Source organism: Chanodichthys erythropterus, chromosome 19, assembly GCF_024489055.1.
Source record: "Chanodichthys erythropterus isolate Z2021 chromosome 19, ASM2448905v1, whole genome shotgun sequence".
Taxonomy (NCBI): domain Eukaryota; kingdom Metazoa; phylum Chordata; class Actinopteri; order Cypriniformes; family Xenocyprididae; genus Chanodichthys; species Chanodichthys erythropterus.
In genome coordinates, this window is record NC_090239.1 from 33,559,962 (window position 1) to 33,582,622 (window position 22,661).

At 34.5% G+C, this 22,661-nt stretch overlaps 1 protein-coding gene across 2 annotated transcripts in view; it reads right to left on the reverse strand.

The window, feature by feature from the left end:
- Positions 1 to 22,661, reverse strand: part of aclyb (ATP citrate lyase b) — a 47,591-nt gene that overhangs the window by 17,752 nt on the left and 7,178 nt on the right. The window contains exons 4-17 of one of the 2 annotated variants that reach the window (XM_067370296.1): positions 21,715 to 21,777; positions 19,698 to 19,888; positions 18,673 to 18,752; positions 16,298 to 16,428; positions 16,090 to 16,208; positions 14,198 to 14,334; positions 11,424 to 11,485; positions 11,215 to 11,332; positions 9,828 to 9,982; positions 8,510 to 8,603; positions 7,496 to 7,552; positions 3,941 to 4,082; positions 3,575 to 3,743; positions 154 to 258 (exon numbers count right to left, since the gene is read on the reverse strand). In XM_067370296.1, the coding sequence (XP_067226397.1) occupies positions 154 to 258; positions 3,575 to 3,743; positions 3,941 to 4,082; positions 7,496 to 7,552; positions 8,510 to 8,603; positions 9,828 to 9,982; positions 11,215 to 11,332; positions 11,424 to 11,485; positions 14,198 to 14,334; positions 16,090 to 16,208; positions 16,298 to 16,428; positions 18,673 to 18,752; positions 19,698 to 19,888; positions 21,715 to 21,777 (1,623 nt within the window). The remainder of the gene's footprint in view (positions 1 to 153; positions 259 to 3,574; positions 3,744 to 3,940; positions 4,083 to 7,495; positions 7,553 to 8,509; positions 8,604 to 9,827; positions 9,983 to 11,214; positions 11,333 to 11,423; positions 11,486 to 14,197; positions 14,335 to 16,089; positions 16,209 to 16,297; positions 16,429 to 18,672; positions 18,753 to 19,697; positions 19,889 to 21,714; positions 21,778 to 22,661) is intronic. The other variant, XM_067370297.1, reaches the window with a different exon arrangement.

A 22,661-nucleotide genomic window follows, 5' to 3' on the forward strand; every position in this document is an offset into this window, starting at 1 on the left:
TCAGGACAGTACTAAATAAAAAATAACATGCATTTTGTATGATCTATCTTATTTTGTTAAAATTTTCACATTTTCACAGATTCTGCAAGGGGTTCACAAACTTTCAAGTGGCACTGTAACTTTATAAATACTCAAACATTTTGAAACACTCACAGTTGCAGGTCCAATGATAGTGACGCCCTTTTCATCAGCTGATTTGATGAGTTTGCGGGTCAGAGCTTCAGGAATTCCTTCAGCTATGATAGCTATAGTGTGTATCTAATAACACAAGATTACTCAAATCAGTGCAAACAACTCAGGCTCAATTGCGCTTTTACAATGTTCAACATTAAAAGGTTCCTTTCTCATTTTGAAAAATCATTTGAACATTTGAAATCTCACAGTAAACTTTTTCAAACATTCTATCAAACAAAGAATATCTTTAAGTGTCAATAAATTACTTTGTGCTAAATTCTAATATAATGCTGGGATTTAATTACATTCAGAAAAGTAAGGTTGACAGTTGACAGTTTCAGATCTATTTATTAATGTGGGATTTGGGGAATACTACTTTTAAAAGAACATTTATGTTACATATACACTATATTGCCAAAAGTATTGGGACACCTCTCCAAATCATTGAATTCAGGCATTCCAATCACTTCCATGGTCACAGATGTATAAAATCAAGCACCTAAGAATGCAGACTGCTTCTACAAACATTTGGGAAATAATGGGTCGCTCTCAGGAGCTCAGTGAATTCAACGTGGTACCGTGATAGGTTTCCACCTTTGCAATAAGTCCATTCGTGAAATTTCCTCACTACTAAATATTCCATCCACGGTCACCTGTTAGTGGTATCATAACAAAGAAGAAGCAACTGGGAACAACAGCAACTCGTAAAATCACAGAGCAGGGTCAGCATATGCTGAGGCACACAGTGCACAGAAGTCGCCAACTTTCTGCAGATTCAATAGCTACAGACCTCCAAACTTTGTGTGGCCTTCAGATTAACTCAAGAACAGTGTGTAGAGAGCTTCATGGAATGGGTTTTCATGCCCGAACAGCTGCATCCAAGCCTTACATCACCAAGTACAATTCAAAGCGTCAGATGTAGTGGTGTAAAGCACGCCACCACTGGACGCTAGAGCAGTGGAGATGTGTTCTCTGGAGTGACGAATCAAGCTTCTGTCTGGCAATCCGATGGACGAGTCTAGGTTTGTGCCAAGTGTAAAGTTTGGTGGAGGGGGGATTATTGTGTGGGGCTGTTTTTCAGGGGTTGGGCTTGGCCCCTTAGTTCCAGTGAAAGGAACTCTTAATGCTTAAGCATACCAAGACATTTTGGACAATTTCATACACCCAACTTTGTGGGAACAATTTGGGGATGGCCCCTTCCTGTTCTAACCTGACTGCGCACCAGTGCACAAAGCAAGGTCCATAAAGACATGGCTGAGCGAGTTTGGTGTGGAGGAACTTGACTGGCCTGCACAGAGTCCTGACCTCAACCCAATAGAACACCTTTGGGATGAATTAGAGCAGAGACTTCTAGTCCAACATCAGAGTTGAAGTTGTTAAAGCTGCATAGTGTGGGCCAGCTCCATATTAAACCCTACGGATTAAGAAAGGGATGTCATTAAAGTTCATGTGCACATAAAGGCGAGTGTCCCAAAACTTTTGGCGATATAGTGTATATAAGGAGTGACTTCAAACAGTGTAAGTTGCCATGTGGGCAAACCACTGCAGTGCACACCAGTGTTCTCCAGACACAGGATAGTGCAGAGCAGCCCTCAGGCATGCGCCTTAATGAACATGTGAGTACTGTGCCATTTTGTTTCAAATTTCTGTCACTTGGCAGAAAGATAGCACAGAAGAGTAGCATATTAATCTCTTATTAATGAAACAAGGGTTATACCCATAGCTAAAGCTATATGCAAAATACCAATGTGCTAAATCCCCAATGGTGGCCACTAGCCTGAAAATAGAGACATCCATTGCTTGGAGAAGGCCAGATTCTTTATGCAGCCTCTAATGCAAACAACTGATCATATTTCATATTTACGCGCAAGTCTGAACAACATAGATATTACTCTAGACTAAATTATAATGTATTTTCCATATTTTTATATCATCTGAAACATGCTGCAACATATTCCAAAGTGATTTAATCAATGATATTAATGTCAAGCATGCCAAGTACACACAACTATTCACACACAACATATCAGTTCAAGCATTGCTAACTTCACAGCCTATTTATCATCGATGAAATTTCGGTCAAATTTCAGCTGAAAAAATAAAAAAAAAAAAAAAAAAAAAAAAAAACTTTCAGTAGACAAAAACTCCATTAAACAGTTTTAAAAGTTTGAGCCTTCACAGCCTCATTTTCATCTGCGTTAAATTCAATATGCAATATAACCTGACTAAAGGTCTATTAAGAGATTTATGTTATTTTGTTCTAAGAGAGAGTAAGTAATTCTCAAAAAGTATTAATGAATATATGACTGGTAATCGCAGATGAAAAGTTTGAAAACGTCTAAGAAGTCTGATGTTCTGATATATATACACATTTGTAAATATTTTATTTACTGGTATTTTACATTATGAATATAATAATAAAATGTGATTTATACACCAATGCAACTTCTGTTTTTGTTTTCCTCTTAATTCAATTTTGACAAAATTCAAAAGCAACTTCAAACACAGACAATTTGTTTAACAAGAAATATTGATTCTTCTCACTTTTCACTATCATTAATGTACGGTCCACAAGAGAAATATGAAATATTTAGCATTTGTGGTTAAAAAGTATATAAATTTTAATATTTTTTTTTGAAAATGACCGATCGTTTCGCTAGATAAGACCCTTATTCCTCGTCTGGGATTATGTAGAGCCCTTTGAAGCTGCATTGAAACTGCAATTTGGACCTTCAACCCGGTGATAACTGTTGAAGTCCACTATGGGAAGTTTTCTTCAAAAACCTTAATTTCTTTTTGACTGAAGAAAGAAAGACATGAACATCTTGGATGACATGGGAAACTGAAAGTGAACTAATCAGTGAATTAAGTCAGTTTAATGTAATTTAAGTTGAAATTACTTAAATAGGCAAGTTGATTGTACTTAAATTTAAGGCAGCAACTTTTTTTATAACAGTTTGCAAACTGTCCCTTTGTGCCACCTGGTGGTGATTTCACAAATGATTGTCACATGTGTAGAGGTTGTATTTAATGTCGTGGCCTCGCTGTGGGAGTAATAGGCATTTTGGTTGAGCACCTACTGTAATATTCCCAATACTTAATGCATGAACTAATAGTTAAAAAAAAATGGAAATTTCCTGTGGGGTGTGGCCAACTCAAATTCAAACTCACAAATTGAAAGGAAATCACTTCAGAAAAAATGAATAAATCTACGTTAAGCTCTGTTTATATGTGCATCAAGGAGCAATCTGGCAATAAACTGATGTGATTCTGTACAGGCTTCAGGGATTATCACTGCAGGGAAGCTTTCTCATAGCTTTAGCTACTGAAATGAAATGAAACTTTATTAGCTGTATTCACCATCTAACAGAAACCCAGAGCTGTCAATGTGGGATTTTACCTGAGGATATAGCAATGTTTCCATGGTGCTGTCGAAAGCCGAACGAAGGGAGGCAAAATTAATGAGTACATCAACGTCTGGATGTTTCTTCATAGCATCGGCCATATTCTTGTAGACCGGTAGTAAGATCTCCTTATGACCCCAGTAAAACTTCTGCTTGTGGTCACCACTGAAACACATAAAGACAATAAAATAAAAAAAAATGTATAAAAACCTGCACTTCCCCTTAAATCCCAATCACATTTAACAATCTTCAGTGCTACATGAGCTGAATAAACAAAGTATTAGACATGATACAAGTTATATTACACTGGACAGCTTGATCTTAAACACTCAGTGTAAGAGGTTCTTTTTAAATATATTTACGTGAAGGGGTAGACCATTGCGACAACAGAGGGTTCATCACGCGAACACACGTAATCAAAGTCCAGCATGCCCTGAACTGCCCTCGTCTGCATGCCCCACACGATGGCCTTGGTCTGCCTGCTGAAGAGAGTCGTGGCTTTAGCTAAAGGGGTAGAGAGACAAACATTACACATAGATTCAACTCCAAGTAATTTATCTGCTTAATGTCACAAATTAAAACTTTGAAAAAATAAATGACCATTCAGTTCTGCCATGCACAAAGAGATGCTTTTCAACATTGTTTATGAGTGTCTAGATGAAAACTAAAAACAAATAAAAAACAATTGACATCAGTAAGGGCATGAAAAGACTCCCAGAAACATGAAAAAGGAAAATAAGAATTAGACACTTGCCTAAGGGTGCAAACAAAAGAACAAAATAGTTAAAGGTGCTAAAGAGGATCTTTTCGTCGACTGAGAAACCAAAGGCCGTTACTGAGTTTCTGAAATGAGCGCATGCGTAAAAACAACCCCCCCATTTCAAGGGAATGCCTCCCAAAACTCGTGCACGAGTATTGGAACGCGAGTGTTTACCACCGGCATTCGCTGTGTTGTGTTAGTGGATTTATTATGTTGGACTCACCGCATGTTACTCATAATCTGCTGTTGTTATTCCTGTCTCCTGACAAAAACATTGCATGCAGCGCCTGTAGTGTGGAAAGTTACTGGAGCGCGCAGCCGCGCACGTCTCTCACAAGGAACGTCACAGCAGTGATTGACAAGCCAGAGGGCCAAACGTTTATGCGATGATCGCGTAAAAGATTGGCTGATGTTTTTAAGGCCCTACCTTGTGCACAGTTGTATATTGATGTATATTAATATTATTCCTTTCAGTGCACCTAATAAATAGTCTTTTATCAGTTAGTAAAGACAGTTTCAAGTAATATTGCAAAAATGTATAAAACAAAACATCCTCTTCAGCACCTTTAAGTAAATAAAATAAAGAATAAAATTGCATATATTAATTTAGAATTTTTATGTTTAAATAAGGCTTTCAATGTATTTTAATATATTTTAAATATATTTTAGGTGAAGTGACCCTACTAAACCCATCCAGATCTATGTTTTCCATGGTTTCTTATAGATAAATGGAAGTACTTTTTCTTAAATTAATGTCTGGAGTAGACTTGTGCCGATATTCGGTAATGCGATAAATCGCGATAATGAATATGCTCGATATTGTAATCGTCGGCACTTCAGAATACCGTAAATAATAATTTATTACCAATTATTATTTTTTTATAAGGCAATTAAGAATACTTTACCCATCAATCGTATAAAATGCACAACACCGCTGTATTCTGTGTCAAAAGGACACGTTCTCAGATGTAAACAATCCCAACGTGCACGAGAAGCACATGGCGGAACCAGTGAAGGAGACAAGCTGAATGAAAGTGCGCGTTCACTCTCTGACAGCAGAGGGCGGTTACCACGGAAACCGTGCAAACAAAGTAACTGCGCTAGTGAAGTTTTTAAAATGCTTCAAACAGCCATTCATTTTTTTGTAATCTCAGTGTTGTTCATCACAGAACCAAATACTGAATACTTAAAAAATACTTAAAAGGATATTTATTTTCAAACCTAAAACATTTTTATATTTTAATCTGTACTACAACATGCCCTAATGATTAGAAATGTTCTGATTATTTGTTATTGTTCAGTAAAACTTTGAAAACATACAGCTTCATTAGTTAACATGTTAATTTATTATCACTAAACTGACAATAAAAATACTTATAAAGTATTAATTATTATTAATTAATGTTAATTTCTTAGTTACTATTTAAGTAACATTACTAAAATTAAAATAACTTATTTAGTGAGATAACTTATTTACCTGAGATAAAACTAACAATGATCAGTTGTGTTTCTAAACTAACATTAACAAAAATGTCTGTCTTTTATGTTTGACAGAAGAAAGTCAGTCATAGAAGTATGAAACGACTTGAGTAATATGCACATATTTCAATAAAACTGGACAAATTGGGGTGCTCTAAAACTGCCCACATGTAGAGTAAGATGGCTTTCAGAGATTCACACCGGCAACTTTGTTCAAACAGAGCATGTTTCACATGAAAATTTGATAAGGTGAAAGCTGTCATGTGGACCAGGAAACGGACCATGGTATCAAACCAGAGACCTGTTCACCTGTTAAACTTTCTGAACAAATGTAGGTAATGTACAGATAGGGCTGGGCGATATGGACAAAATTTTTTTTTTTTTTTTTTTTTTTCATATCATACGATATCGATATTTATCACGATATTCATTTACCATTAATGAGGAAGGAAACGCTTTCCAAATATTTGTTAAACCCTGAGAATGTTTTATGATTATAAAAAACAAATGTATCTAAACTTTAACAAATTAATCAAGCTTTGAAAATGTAATGTAACAAATGAATACATTATTTATAAAACAAATAATTTACAACAAAACATTGCAGTTTTATTTTTGTCAAATACGATGCTGGAAGCGGAAGCATGTACAAGGCGATCATCTGTTTATATAAAGCATATACAGTTGTTTTTTTGTTTTTTTTAAATGACTGATTGTTTCACTAGATAAGACCCTTATTCCTCATCTGGTATCATTTAAAGCCCTTTGAAGCTGCACTGAAACTGTAATTTTGACCTTCAACCGTTTGGTGGCCATTGAAGTCCACTATAAGGAGAATAATCCAGGAATGTTTTCATCAAAAACCTTAATTTCTTTTCGACTGAAGAAAGAAAGACATGAACATCTTGGATGACATGGGGGTGAGTAAATTATCAGGAAAATTTTATTTAAAAGTGGACTAATCCTTTAAAAACAATAACGTTAGTAAGCCATTTTTTTACCATTTTTGAAACTGTAATGATACAGAAGGAACGGAAGAACAGAAACGTTAAAATACTGATTCTGCTCTGAGTGAATTGACTGACTTTTTTGTTTTTTGTTTTTAAGGCCTGCCCATGATGCAATGTTATTACTCATATAATTGTTGTAATATGTATGAATTTGAACTGTATTCTAAATATAATGACACATACTATTATTGTTTTACAATATGTTAACACACATATGAATGAAATTAACACTTTTCAACATATGAATCACACTCATTCATTTGACAGTATTTTCTTCTCAAATCAAACTGTGAAAAGCTTGTGAAGTGACTCTCAAAGCAGCTTTGGAGATTAAGTTCATGTCCTCATATTTTGAGATGGTAAACGCTGAAAACATTGTGAGCGTCACATGTGTGTGAGTTTACGTATCAGACATAACCTTGCCGTTCATTTATAGAGACACGCAGAAATCACTTATTAGTGTCATGCACTGACTGTTTGTTGTCAGATTTAATTCTGCTGTGTGACAAGCTCTTAAATTAATCCATAGAGTAAAAATGTTGTGAGCCCTGTTCTCTCATTCTGGACATCAGCAATTTTGAACAATTAAATCAGAGGACCAGAACAAGCTTTTGTACAATTCACTAATAAGAAACACACCAAACATTTGACCAGCCCTGAGCTCTTACCTTTAACCGCTGCATTAAACATGACCGTCACGGGCCACAAATGGCAACGAGCGGAAACTAATTATTATGATAAACAGAAAAAGAAAACATAACAGCATAGGGAGAGAAAAGAGATGGAATGAAAGTGAAATAAAATAAAACAATTGCTAACAGGACAAAAACAGTGGAAAAAAGAGAAATGCACAAAGAAAAAGGAAAACAATTAAAAGGTGCAGTAAGTAACTTTTTACAGTTTTTCAGACTTTTTGAATTTTTATAGTTTTTTACCATTTGTACTTTTAACAAATTTGTTAAAAATGAGATGTAAACACCAATCAATCCTTAAAAAAGCACTCATGACCAGTGATAAATACTTGCTGTAAATTTGACAGTAAAATAAGATATTGTACATAATACAATAAGATACTGTTTTTGTTAGTTTTAAATTACTGTTACTGTATTTTGTCATTGATTGAAACATGACATTTCAGTTACATATATAGTAAACAGATATTATTTCTACTGTAATTTTACAGTGACAGCTGTAAAAAAAATGTCTCAATTTACAGTGTATGTATACAGTAGTATGCTGTTTTTTACAGTACAATTGTAGCTTAGGTTTTATTCTTGTATATAAACAGTCAACCAAAATTGCCAAACAACTGGTAGATTAACTGGTTTAGAGAACTGATAGTTATTTTGGCGTGTTGATATAAATAAGTTACCATGCATTCAGAAAAAATAAAATAAAAATATTGCTAATAGGTTTTCTTAAACATTTTGATATTGCTCGTTAGTTAAAGGTACACCAAATTACAAGATGCTGGCAAATCTTAAATTTTGTGTGATGCTGCATCCACACTGATTGACATAAGTATAAAATTCAGTTAAACTTAAAAAAAAAAAGTTATTTAGCACACCTTTAATTGAGCTACAGTTAAAGAATTAATGCAAAGAAGCTGGTTAAAATGTACAAAATTGTCTTTAAAAGTTGCAGTGACTGATTGTTTTAAACATCAACTGAGCTCCAAATACCTGGTGGAAAACCTGCTGTGGGCGTCATGACATCTGTGACACTATTGGTCAATTTGTGTTCAGAGAATGAAGTATTTCTGGTTCTTGCTGGGGTCTGAAAGAACAAAAGAAAGAACTTAATTCTGGAAGGGTTTGTGGGCCACTGCCATCTAGAATTTATTACTATAATCAGGGCTCTGAACTGGTTCAAGGAATGAAAACAAACCTACCCGGAACAAACCAGAAATGAATAAAATTTTATAAACAAAAACAAAAGGAACATAAATGAAAACAAAATCAAGTTTATTCATCCTGAACAGAAACACTAATTTGAAATTAGTGTTCAAATTAGTGTTCCTATTCAACTTACGTAACGAACGCGGCTCCGGTTTAATTTTTTTCCGTAAGTAGAATAGGGAAGGAGTAGGACATACAGTGTAAGCTTTTTGAAGAATGCGGGAAGCGGAAGCACGTACAAGGCGATCATCTGTTTATATAAAGCATATACAGTTGTTTTTTTGTTTTTTTTAAATGACCGATTGTTTCACTAGATAAGACCCTTATTCCTCATCTGGTATCATTTAAAGCCCTTTGAAGCTGCACTGAAACTGTAATTTTGACCTTCAACCGTTTGGTGGCCATTGAAGTCCACTATAAGGAGAATAATCCTGGAATGTTCTCATCAAAAACCTTAATTTCTTTTCGACTGAAGAAAGAAAGACATGAACATCTTGGATGACATGGGGGTGAGTAAATTATCAGGAAATTTTTATTTAAAAGTGGACTAATCCTTTAAAAACAATAACGTTATTAAGCCTTTTTTTTTTTACCATTTTTGAAACTGTAATGATACAGAAGGAACGGAAGAACAGAAACGTTAAAATACTGATTCTGCTCTGAGTGAATTGACTGACTTTTTTTGTTTTTTGTTTTTAAGGCCTGCCCATGATGCAATGTTATTACTCATATAATTGTTGTAATATGTATGAATTTGAACTGTATTCTAAATATAATGACACATACTATTATTGTTTTACAATATGTTAACACACATATGAATGAAATTAACACTTTTCAATATATGAATCACACTCATTCAGAAGGGGAACAATTTCTGACATGTCTCACAAAAGACGGATCACATATGCTCCAACGTCTTCACTCTTTTTGGTAGTCACTGCATCATGTTGCTGCTCATGTCTGTCGCTTTCACTCATGTCACCACAAATGGCGAACTCTACTAGTAAATGAATTGCTTCGATGCTGAAAAAAAAACCACACTGTATGTGTTTCCATCTCTTATATCAGCCATCGGGATGAACTACAAAAACACACTTACAGTTGCATTAGCACTAGTGTTCAACAGAAAATTGGCAGTGTGCGCTGCCGCTGGTGGCAGGTTGGGAATTGGCCGATGACCCAGCGCCATGCCAACAATAGCAGTCATGTGAGTCTCTGTGCCGAAAACGTGGATGGGAATTCCAGTAGTCTTTCCTGTTGCAAACAAAAAGATGAACAAATATAAGATTACACATGTATGGTGGTGTGTAATGACTACCATTTAACACATGGACATTTTGTCAAGTTCCAATTTGACTTGCAATTACAGTACAGTGAAATGACATCTGACCAAAAGATTTGGGGAAGGCCTTTTTGTCAAAAGACTGAAAAATGATCAAGCAAAATCTCTAACGAGACACTTTATATCATCATAACGATATAAGCTTATATCATCATACCGCCCAGCTCTATGCAGCCCTCACATTTACTTTACCCAAATAATTAAGACGGGTATTGTAGCATTTAAGATATTTAGGATTTTTTATAACCTTAAATTTGATCAAACTGAATTTAAAACATTTTAAGACTTTTAAGGACCTGCAGGGATCCTGTACAAATTGATATCCCTTAACCCCTTCAGACCTTATGTCCATTGGAATGGATATCACATGGCTTTTTGTTTAACCAAGTGAAATTGTATGTTTTTATAATAGAAGTAATGCCAGAACCAATCACAATGAAGACATGACCTCTAAAAAAAGGTTATTTTCCTTGGCCAGAAAAAATATTTCTAAGAGTTGATAGATAATTGACCATTCACCCGGAGTTTGATTGACAAGCGATCTAACCAATCAGAACGCCAAATCTGCCATTTTGTCCAACAAAGCAATCAGGAGTTAGATTAACCTCGGTGGAGTTAAACCTGAAAAATTGTGTATATTGACGTCTTTCCGCGTTTAAAACAACATTCATTGTCATGTTCATTCATGTTTATTTGATGCTATAAATGGACTAGTAGGAAGAGATGATCAGTTCACGAGCCTCTTGAGCTGAGGCGCTACAGCAATCGGTCACGACCATGGTCACGACACATTAAAGAGCCACAAAACGGTTTTTATTGTTTGAATTTCTTTAAAAACTACACAGTTTGAAAGCTATTACTTTGTTTAATATAATAAGTAACCTGGTTTGTCTTGTCTGTCGACATGTTGTCAGTGTTATGGCTTGTCGGACAAAGCAACAGTAACTAAGGGGGGCGAGTCTTAGCGAAGGGTCAATTATACTGAACATGCACTGGATGAACAGGGTTGAACATAATCAATCATAATATTAACTTAAATACATTTTATAATTAATTACACATATTTTCCCTAATCACAAATCTCATTTACACCTCGTTTACACCTGTTTTTAGCACCATCCTTGAAAAAAACAACAACACTTACCTACTTCCTCCATCACTCTCAGCCCTTCCTGATAGTTTGGACCTCCACGTCTCACAAAGATGGTAACCTCATTTTCTTTTAGAGGCCCCTGGTAGTCTTTGATAGCCCTCACAATGCCCTGATGAGTATCATTAAACATGATAATAAGAACAACATGAACATGACATGATCTAACATTGATGAATATCAAGACAGAGGAGTCATCGTACCTTAAACGTAGCTGCTACATTAGTGAAGTTAGCAATACTGCCACCAATGATCAACACCTTTCCTGTAAGGTAAGATTGGGGTGGGAAAAAATTCTGAATTTAAGAAGTTCCTTCTAAGTTGAATTCAGGACTTTGAATTGGATTGATTGTACTAAAATTCAGCAAATTCCTCTTTCTGAATTCAGGAACAACATTAGTCCAACAGAATGAGCATCAACAGGAAACGTCTTAGATGTTCTGTTTAAAGGGTTAGTTAACCCAAAAATGAAAATGATGTCATTAATTACTCACCCTCATGTCATTCCAAACTCATAAGACTTTCGTTCATCTTCTGAACACAAATTAAGATTTTTTTTTTATCAAATCAGAGAGATGTCCGTTTCTCCATTGACTGCCTTTGCAACCGACTCTTCAAAAAGAGATCCATATGAATCCAGATTAGTCCAGATTTTCTGAAGAGACTTGATTACTTCATATGATGAACAGATTTAATTTAGGCTTTTACTCACATGTAAACACTGATCAGCAAACATCAGCAGAAGCTCAGCCTAACCTGAATGACACACAAGAACAAACCTTTTCTGGAACAGTAGTGATTGAGTCTCTTCAGAAAATCTGGACTAAACCACTCTGTTCATATGGATTAGTTTTCCGATCTCTTTATGAACTTTTTCAAAGTGGTAGTTGCAAAGGCAGTCAATAGAGCAACAAACATCTCTCAGATTTCATCAAAAAGATCTTCATTTGTGTTCCAAAGATGAGCAAAAGTCTTACAAGTTTAGAATGACATGAGGGTGAGTAAATAATGACAGAATTTTCATTTTGGAGTGAACTAACCCTTTAAGGTTTCCATCTTGCCAAATGCTACATGATGTTTGGCTCCATTTTGAGGACTTAGGGGGTTAATCAGAGGATTCTGGGAACTGAAATATGATGGTGGACCTTTAATGCTGTGAGGCAAGGTTAGATTTTCTGATTATTTAATGAAAGACCAAGAGAAGAAACACCAAAGATATTGTCCCATGGGCTGTTTTGCTCATATTTACCAAAGTAAGTAACCTTGTTATTATAGTAAGTCCATAGTATGTAAGTAGTGCTTTGCTCTGGAGTTATTACACTGCAAGACATGCACAGACCAAGTTTTGTCCCATCTGTTTACATTCACTTAACTGACTGTTTACGATATTGTGCCAAACACACTAACAGCATAACTTGTATTAATTCATGTATTTATCATGAAAATATAATTAATAAGAAGAATATGTTGTGATCTTTTACCTATTTATTATTATTTTGCGCTTACCAGGAGTGCCTATGATTGTGTTTTGCCAATCCCCGATGAAATGCCTTCATAAACAGCAGGATTTTTGTGAAGGATTTACAGATTTTTGATTTCTCTAGTGTGACTGAATTATTACAGTGCCCCACAGATTGATAGAACAGGTGACTCAATTATATGAACATGTCTAGAGTTTCATTTGAATGTAATTTGAATGATATTTATCAAAGGTGATATTTATTTCTCTGTGTAAAACTTTAATTAGCAAGATAAAAAAGGTCACACTTTATATTAGGTGTCTTTAACTACTATTTAGTAACATTTAAATTAACCATTTGATAGAATGCACTCATCGTGTATATACATGTTTTTACATTGTACTTACATTTAAAAAAAATACCTGCATGTAATTAAATTCTGTAATTGCATCTGTAATTGAGCCTTCCCTTACACCTTAACCTACTTAAACCTAAGCATGCCACTAAACCTGTATTGCAGCTAAAGTGTTTTGCAATACAATATGAACACAATAAATACATTGTTCTTATTTTTTTGTGTAAATACGTGGTAGCTAAGGACACCTAATATAAAGTGCGATTAAAAAAAATTATAATTTGGAATTTATTTTTTTTAAATTTCATTTTGAGGTGCAGAAATTACACACTTTACATTTAAACCACCTAGACACAACATAAAGTGACAAAATGAATCAGAGGTTTTGTCTTAACCAGCTGCGACCGTAACAAGCAACACTATTTTGTGTTTTTTTGATTGCTAGGCTTCTATTTTGGAGGAGACCCACACACACTGAAATCACACTGGACAGAAATAACACTATATACAGTACAGTGCTGGCCAAAAGGGATGTCCGTAGGGAATATTTGTTTTTAATGACCCTAAAAGTTTGATTAAACCATCAAAATATGAGGAAAATATACATATTTATTATATATATTATATATATAGATATTTATTTTGTTATATTAAACTAGGGAAGAACAAAACACTAATCTTGTTTAAGGTATTTATCTGACAAAATTATTTGGCAAAAAGGCAAACTACAGCTGCAGGTTTTATTTCACTATGCAAAAAATACATAGAAAAACAAAAAGCTCACAGAAAAAAAGCATGCACTGACTACAACACAATCAGTTATTAATATTTTGTTGATTCTCTCTTGATTTGGCATGTTCATCATTTCTTTTTATCACAGCTTAGCCAAAAATGATGTCCACACAATTTGGTAAGTTTCATTGCATTATCACGAATGAAACAATTGACCCCAAGCACAACTACGCAATATGCTTACAAAATCTTTTTTTTTTTAAAATTTTAATATTTGGATAAAATGTGAAGATTTTCCTAGGCCGGAAATGACTTTTGGCCACTACTGTATAAGGTAAAACATTATTATTATTTTTTACATTTCTATTATTTATATTTTTCATGCTAGTAGTTAAAAAAGCATGCCATTCGGTCACACACACAATCTCACCATCAGGATGTTTCTCGCGGGTCATTAGAGAGAGGATAGTCTTGGCGTAGTCGTACGTCTGCTGCTCACTAGGAGCTCCAGAGTATTCCCCATAGTTGGCCAGCTCATCTACTCCACCCAGATCACAGATGGTGTCACTAAACAAACAAGGGCAACACTTTACAAGGTCCGATTTGTTATCATTACTGCATCAGCTAACATGAACTAACAATAAGCAATGTTTGTTAATGTTAGTTAATAAAAATACAAATGTTCATTGTTTGTTCATGTTCCCCATGCATGCAGTAATGTTAACAGATTCAACGTGATTTAAAAAATGTATTATTAAATGCTGAAATGAACATTGACTAAGATTATTAAATGCTAAAGAAGTATGTTATTGTAATGAAACCTTATTGTGAAGTGTTAACCCATAATGATCACATATGCAGCCCAGTTATAATATATATAAATTAATATGCCTGATCAAATATTATAAAACATACAAAGAACATCTAGACCTCTTTTTAAAACATTGTACTGAACCAGGAGAAAAGAAACATTAAGTTATTTAATAGCAGGAATTCTAATAAGTCATTTGATTATGACTGTTTTAATGTGAAAATGAATGAATAAAAAGTCAAATGTGAAAATGAATAAAAAGTGTCAAATGCAGCATTACATCATCTGCTCACATTGCATCAAAAAATTTACTGCATTTTTTTTTTTTTTTTTTTTTTACAGTGTTGAGCATTTATAATTGATCACACATGTATCTGTTGAGCATATAAATGTAATGGCCAATCAGAGGCTTTATATTAATCACTGGTGAAGATGAAATCTGCTGAAAACGCTGAAGTTTTGTTAAGACTGCACTCCAACAGAGTTCTGCAGTTCTGCCAATTCTCTCATTATAAACAACAAAGTGCAGATACACAGATACGTAAATAAAGAGATTCATTTTGCAGTGTAGACAGCTTGATTGATTAAAACAGAAGTTCTTGCCAAAACCTCAAAAACTCTTCAATGAACGCTTTACTGATGGGGGGCATTTTTTGCTTGCTTTCAGTATATAATTTATTCCCAATTTAATTCCCAATATAATTTATTCCCAATATAATTTATTAATTATTCCCAAGTCAACCAATATGAAGTCTATGAAGCAAACTAATTTATAAATGGTTCTCGGCTTGTTTGGACTGTGTAGACTAAAAGAATATGTTGTTTCTCCACACACAAAAATGTTTGTAATGTATTTCATTAATAAAAATTATTACAATATCAAGGGCAAAAAGAATAATATTAAGAATAATATTAATATTACAGCCCTAACCTGTAATGAGTTCCTGCTTTTAAATTTTATAATTTATATACTTTATGTAGGCTATTTAAAATTACATTAACATTAGCACTATGCAACTGTTTGCTGCTACCTTTGAGTAGCATTTTACAGTCTGCTGTATATACAGTAAGTGTAAAACATGCAATGTCAGATGCAGCCTCTGTGCCACCTCAGCAATGTAAATCTATCATTTGTTGATGCTGGTCAAATTTTTTTAACACTAAAAAACTGATGGTGAAAAATAGGAAATTCTAAGGGTTTATGATGTTTCACCTAAAGAAACCCTTAAGTAACAGGGTTTATTTTCTTCAACAGTTTAAGGGAAATTTTCTTAAAGGGATAGTTCACCCAAAAACGAAAATTTGCTGTTAATATACTCATCCTTAGGCCATCCAAGATGTAGGTGACTTTTTTTCTTCAGTAGAATAATAAAAAATGATTTTTAGCTAAAACTGTGATACTCAGGGATTAAATAAACAGCAATTTCATTTTTGGGGGAACCACCCTTTAATGGAAAATTACACTTAAGGTGTTTTATATGCAACTGGGCACAGGATGTTGGCAGCATCACCTGTACACCACTGATGCACCGCCACCAGCCACCATGGTCCAGATGCGTCCTTTGGGATTCAGCAGGGTGAGTTTCAGACTGGCTCCACTCTTAGCATCGAGATCTGCTATGTACGCTTCCTGTACACACATAAAACAGAAAATATGAGCCACAGAACATGCGCTGTCTGACAGTTGTGTGAAATGGCATGACCTTTGTCCTCTTGTACCTCAGGATAAGCTTCTCTGCCAAACGGAGGAGGAAACTCCACATCACCCCATCTGGGCTTGCAGATGTAGTCGGCCGCAGAATCAATTTTAGCTGCCATATCCAAAATGTACACTCCGTCCTTAGTGACCACTGTATATATAGACACAGAAAATTACATATGATTGCCTTTCTGTCATTACCATCCTGTTCATGTTTTTTAGTACCAGCTTCTCTTAGTTTTCCTTTTTGTTCAGTAGCAGTTTATAAGATTTAGTTATAAAGGGGTTAGGGTGAAGACTAATCGCCCATTACTAGATACTGTTGAATAAAGTCGTTATTTTGTTTTTTTGGCACACAAAAAGTATTCTCGTCACATTATAATATTAAGGTTGAACCACTGTAGTCACATGAACTGTTTTAAATATGTTTTTAGTACCTTTCTGGGTATTGAAAAAGAAAATGATCTTGCTGGCAATGGAGGCCTCACTGAGCCATCGGATTTTATCAAAAATATCTTAATTTGTGTTCTGAAGATGAACGAAGGTCTTATGGGTGTGAAACTACATGAGGGTGAGTAATTAATGACTGAATTTTCATTTTTTGGTGAACTAACCCTTTAATCCTTTTCCAGTAAATCACAAATGACTGGAAAAGGCAGGGGCCTTCGAATGTTGTTGTGGACAATAGTGGGCCTTGGAGTCAAAAGGCGTGAGAACCACTAAGCTATAGTAATTTAGTACTAGAATTTATAATTTAGTACATTATTTCTATTTCGTATTTACATACATAGTTTCACTACTAATATATATATATATATATCCACCTTATTTTTAACATAGGAGCAGGTGTGGCCATTTGTAACTTGAATGTCATTCGCTTCTAGTTATTTATAGCCAGATAATAGAAATAGAAAACAGCTAGTTATATTGTTTGATATTACAAACTTCTCTTTCTTATCATATAAATTTAATCTATTGTCGTAATTATAAACATACTGGTTAGTTTACTGCTTTTCGTTATTCTAGTCATAGCGAATAATGAATACTACATTCACAAAAAAAAAAAAAAAATCGCTTACTTCCATGTTGCAAAATAAGCTGGATAGACATTATATTTATTATTTTGAATTTATTATATTGAAATTATATTATATTGGCTATAGCAGAGATACCAAACTTTTTACAATGAAGGGCCAAAAATCAAACTCGATTAAGGTCCGTGAACCGAATTTAAAAGTTGCATTATATCAAACGGTTATAATACATTTAAAGTGGTTAACCTTGTTTTCCATAATTTATAATTTCAGAATTTTAAAACATCCTGCAAATTGTTTAACTAATCTGTTTGTTTGTTTTTTTGTCACAGTTTTATTGTAAAATTAAACTATATTGCTGTTTTGATGATATTTTAGTTACTTTAATTACAAAAAAATAAAAAAAATAAATAAATTAAATAAAGAACATTTGAACATTTAAGAAACTAAATGAATGTTTAAATTAATCCACAAATAAATTATGGACACTTAAATATGAAGGTTTCTGAGCTTTTTCAAATGTGTTTGATTAGGGGCTGGAGGCCTGGAGGTAAACTCTGCAGCCCTTGTGCTAGAGAGTTCTGGATGGTGTTACTGGCCTAAGTCAAAACAGACTTTTGTCCATAGCACAAATGGTCCCGAGTACTCTCACATTTGACCAAAGGTATGAAGGCTGGTCCACACAACAGCTTACTGTGGCCAAGAACCATCAGGAAGAGGCTGTCTGACTCGTAAAGTTACCGAGCACATTTATAATCTTTTAAAGCCCAGAACACACTAAGCCGACACTGACAATCTAGCGGCGACAAAAGCAGACTGCGAGGTTGGCTTACGTTGGCAGCGTGTGGGTCCAAAGTTGCCCTGACACACCAAACAAACGCTCGACACCCGACCGCCAAGTAGGACGTCCGTTCTGCACCTTGCGTAAGAAGAAATTCCTTTCCGTACCAGCAGGTGACAGTAGCTGAACAGCCAATCAGAATGATCAGATGGCCCGATTGACCGATGAGCTCCGACGGCGATTCAATATGTCGAATCGGCCGAAAAAAAGACAACGAGGACCAACTTCAGCCGACGGTGCGGAACACACTGAGAAAACTTAGTCGGCCGGTTGAACAAAAACTGCCCGATGGCCAACCGTCAGCTTGGTGTGTTCCGGGCTTAAAAGATGCCATTAAGATCAATAAAAAAATATTAACAAGTAATTGTGTAATATGCATCACATAGCCATTGAGAAGACTTAAAATCACACTTTACATATAAATTAGAACTTTAAGTATGAGTAAATATTAGTAGTCATGCTTATCTTAAACATCATCAACACAAATAACAGGAAACTGAGACAAAAAGAAAACACATACCAAGTGGATTGATTTCCAGATATGTGAAGTAAAGATCCTCATACAAATTGAAGAGACCTATTATGAAGTTTGCCAGCACTCTGCAAAACAAACAACAACAAAAAAAACATTTTGCACTTCTGCATCAAAGTAATTTTATGTTAAAGATAATTATTTTTTCTGTGTTAACACATTTTTTAATTGAATAGGGCTGGGCTATATATATATATATATCAATGCACTTAAGTTTTGAAGTAGCCCTCCGAGAGCAGTGTTGGCCACCCCTGCTGTAAAGGGATCATAATAGGGCTCTTCAACTCCAGTCCTGGAGGGCCAGTGTCCAGCTCTAAACCTACCCAAAAACACTCGAACAAGCTAATCAAGGTGTTCAGAATGACTTGTAAATTACAGACACATGGGATGTATTAGGATTCATACTAAAGTGTGCAGGACCCTGGCCATCCAGGACTGGAGTTGAAGTAATTAGGCTATGATGTAAAGCATAGCCTAAATAGATACAGTATGTTCACTGTATTTGTTTGTTTTTCACAGCCTTCAATTTGCAAAATGTTTGTAGGACAACACTGGGCAGAATGTGGAATCATTTTTTTGTCCATGAAATACAGCAAATACAATTTTGATTAATCAAAGAAATAATCAACTTAATTCATTAATTATAAGAAAAATGGTCAGTTACAGTGCTAGAAGTTTGGAAGGAAAAAATGGATGAGTTAATTTAGCTAGAAAATGAATGCGAAGAAAAAGATCATCATCTTATTGAATTGCAGCTTCTACAAAAGCATATGTATATCATTGCTTCTCATTGCAACCTCAAAGCTTGAAGGAATTTCTTTACTTCCAGAACCCAGCTTCATCAATATTTCTTAAGTTTTCCCAGAAGAAAAGACTTTGAAATGAGTATGTCTGCAAAAAGTACACTAGCATAGATGACCTTAAAACTAACAAACATGAAATAAAAGCCCTTCATCATTCATGAATATTCAGAAACTCATACAAGAACATTTCAAACTGATCAGCATACTTACTCTTTCTTTTCATCTGTAACATTTTTAAGTAACTGCTGGGTAACCGTTTCCTCCGTGAGCTTATCATCTATTCTCACTGATAGTTTTTGGGCTCTTGTGTCCACATCTCCAACATCCACCCCACCCTCATGATGGAATAGCACTTGACTGCCTTCCCGGCTTGCGTATATACACACATAAAACTCCTCTTCCTGTGAGAGAGAACAATTAAATGCTAAATAAATAAAGAAACACTAAAACAACATTTTTGTCATCAATAAATGTTGGTGTGTGGTTGCTCACAGATGCCTCAAACGATCAACAATTAAAGCGTTTAAATTCCAAAAATTAAACAACAAACGGACTCATTTGGCTACAAACGGATACACTGCAGCAGTGAAGAAAGACGTCTGGATGTGCAGTTCTGACCACTGTATGATATATAGCACACATTTTATCACTGGTAAGGCAAAATATTTTTTGCCAAGTAATCATTAGTTTGATAATGTAGAGTCTTTTTGGCTAGTTAAAGGGGTGGTTGATTATGATTTCACTTTTTTAACTTTAGTGTGTAATGTTGTTGTTAGAGCATAAACAACATCTGCAAAGTTACAATGCTCAAAGTTCAATGCAAAGGGTGATATTTTCTTAAAACAAAACAAAAAAAAAATGTTTAAGGACTACAACAAACGGCTGGTAGGGACTACAATGAGCTTCTTCCCAGATTAGTGACATCCCTAACCCTAAAATTAACATAAACCCTGCCCCCCCACAAACAAGGGTCAAGCTGTATTTGCACAAAAGATTAACATGACGGCACATGCTAGTCAATGAATTGAAGCAAATCCACAGCAACTACATAAATTTATCCACTAAACATTCAGAAAAGTCCAGTTGCATTTTAAAAGTTGTAACTTCTTCCTGAGTCTCTCCATCAGTGTCCGACTCCGGTTTGAACAATGTAAGGCTGAACACCGTTACTGACAATCGTCATTTTGACTGCATAATATTCTCCAGCTTTGTTGTTGTTGAACAACCAAAGCGCAAGCTGTTAAAGCTCCACCCTCTTTTGGAAAGCGGGTCGGGGGCTGCAGCTCATTTGCATTTAAATGGACACATAAAAATGGCGTGTTTTTGCTCACACCCAAATAGGGGCAAATTTGACAAGCTATAATAAATTATATGTACGGTATTTTGAGCTGAAAGCCTCATTAAAAACAGAATCACAGTACTACAATATAGTGGTTATCATGACAGCCCTATTGCACATTTCCATTTGTTCTGAATTAACGTTAAGATCCAAAATTGGACTGCTCAGGTTTTGAGGTCAGTGTTTCTGTTTATATGGTTGATATCAGATGTTTCAGCCACTAAAGGTTGGAGGTAATCTGATACAAGATGTAATCACATCTCCCTCTTTGGGTTGTATCAAATATGCACAGCCAAAGTTGGACTGGCTGTAGGTTTTAAGTGATATATGATAAGTGATAAATGATAGAACCAAGTGCCTCACCCTGCAGATCTGGTTTTGGTGACTAACATATGCTAAATTAAACAACCCTGGTGAAGTAAATTATCTGATTAATTGATTATTTTCACAATAGTAGTTCTAGTAGTCTATGCTTCACATTCTAAGACACTGCAGTAAAATGTACACCAAATACACCAAAGGAAAAAATTGTTCTCAAGCTGAACTAACGCCTATATTGTAATTTATTTTGTGATTATTTTTGAATCTCAACTATGACATAGTTCATTTTATTATTCAAAATTCAAATAATAAATGTAATTTTGACACTCTTTAATGTGGTGAGACAGATCATTGCAGTTCTTCAGTTCAACTGGCAGCATGGTGCATGTGAACCAGTCATCTTGACTTGTTTACTACTAGTAACATCACATGAATAAACATAAGATATGTTAAAAAAAAACACAAAAAAAAAACATAAAAATTAATGAGAGAACCTCTAGCTGAGTCGATGTGGAATGACCCTATAAAGATATTAAACAAGATCAAATTAAACTGAATTTGTAATACCTGATAGTGAGGCACAAACGGCTCAATGAGAAAGTTCTTCAAAATCCCCTTCACCTTCCCAACCTGAGGAACAGGAAAACAACACTTTGGATCAAATGTCATATTATTTCTTTATATACTATTTAAATATACTATTTATTGGGTTTATGCAGGTGTAATAAAGCTTAATTTAATTTCACCTAAGCCCTTAGAATCATGTCATCACATTCCACATACATACACTACCGTTCAAAAGTTTGGGATCGGTAAGATTTTTAATGTTTTAAAAGAAGTTTTGTCTGCTCACCAAGGCTGCATTTATTTAATTAAAAATAAAATAAAAAACGGAATATTGTGAAATATTATTACAATTTAAAATATTTGAATATATTTTACAAAGTAATTTATTCCTGTGATGTCAAAGCTGAATTTTCAGCATCATTACTCCAGTCTTCAGTGTCACATGATCCTTCAGAAATCATTCTAATATGCTGATTTACTGCTCAAAAAACATTTAATGTGTACAGATGTACAAAATATTTGTGTACAATATTTTTTTTCAGGATTATTTGATGAATAGAAAGTTCAAAAGAACAGTGTTTATTTAATCTTATATCTTTTTTAACATTATAAAAGTATTTACAATCACTTTTGATCGATTTAATGGACCCTTGCTGAATAAAAGTATTAATTTCTTTAATTTCTTTTCAAAAAAATAAAAATAAAGATTCTTACTGACCCCAAACTTTGGTAGTGTTAATAATGTTACAAAAGCTTTGCATTTCAGATAAATGTTCTTTTGTACTTTCTATTCATCAAGGAATCCTGAAAAAAGTACACAACTGTTTTCAACATTGATAATAATCATAAATGTTTTTTGAGCAGTAAATCAGCACATTAAAATGATTTCTGAAGGATCATGTGACACTGAAGACTGGACTAATGATGCTGAAAATTCAGCTTTGCCA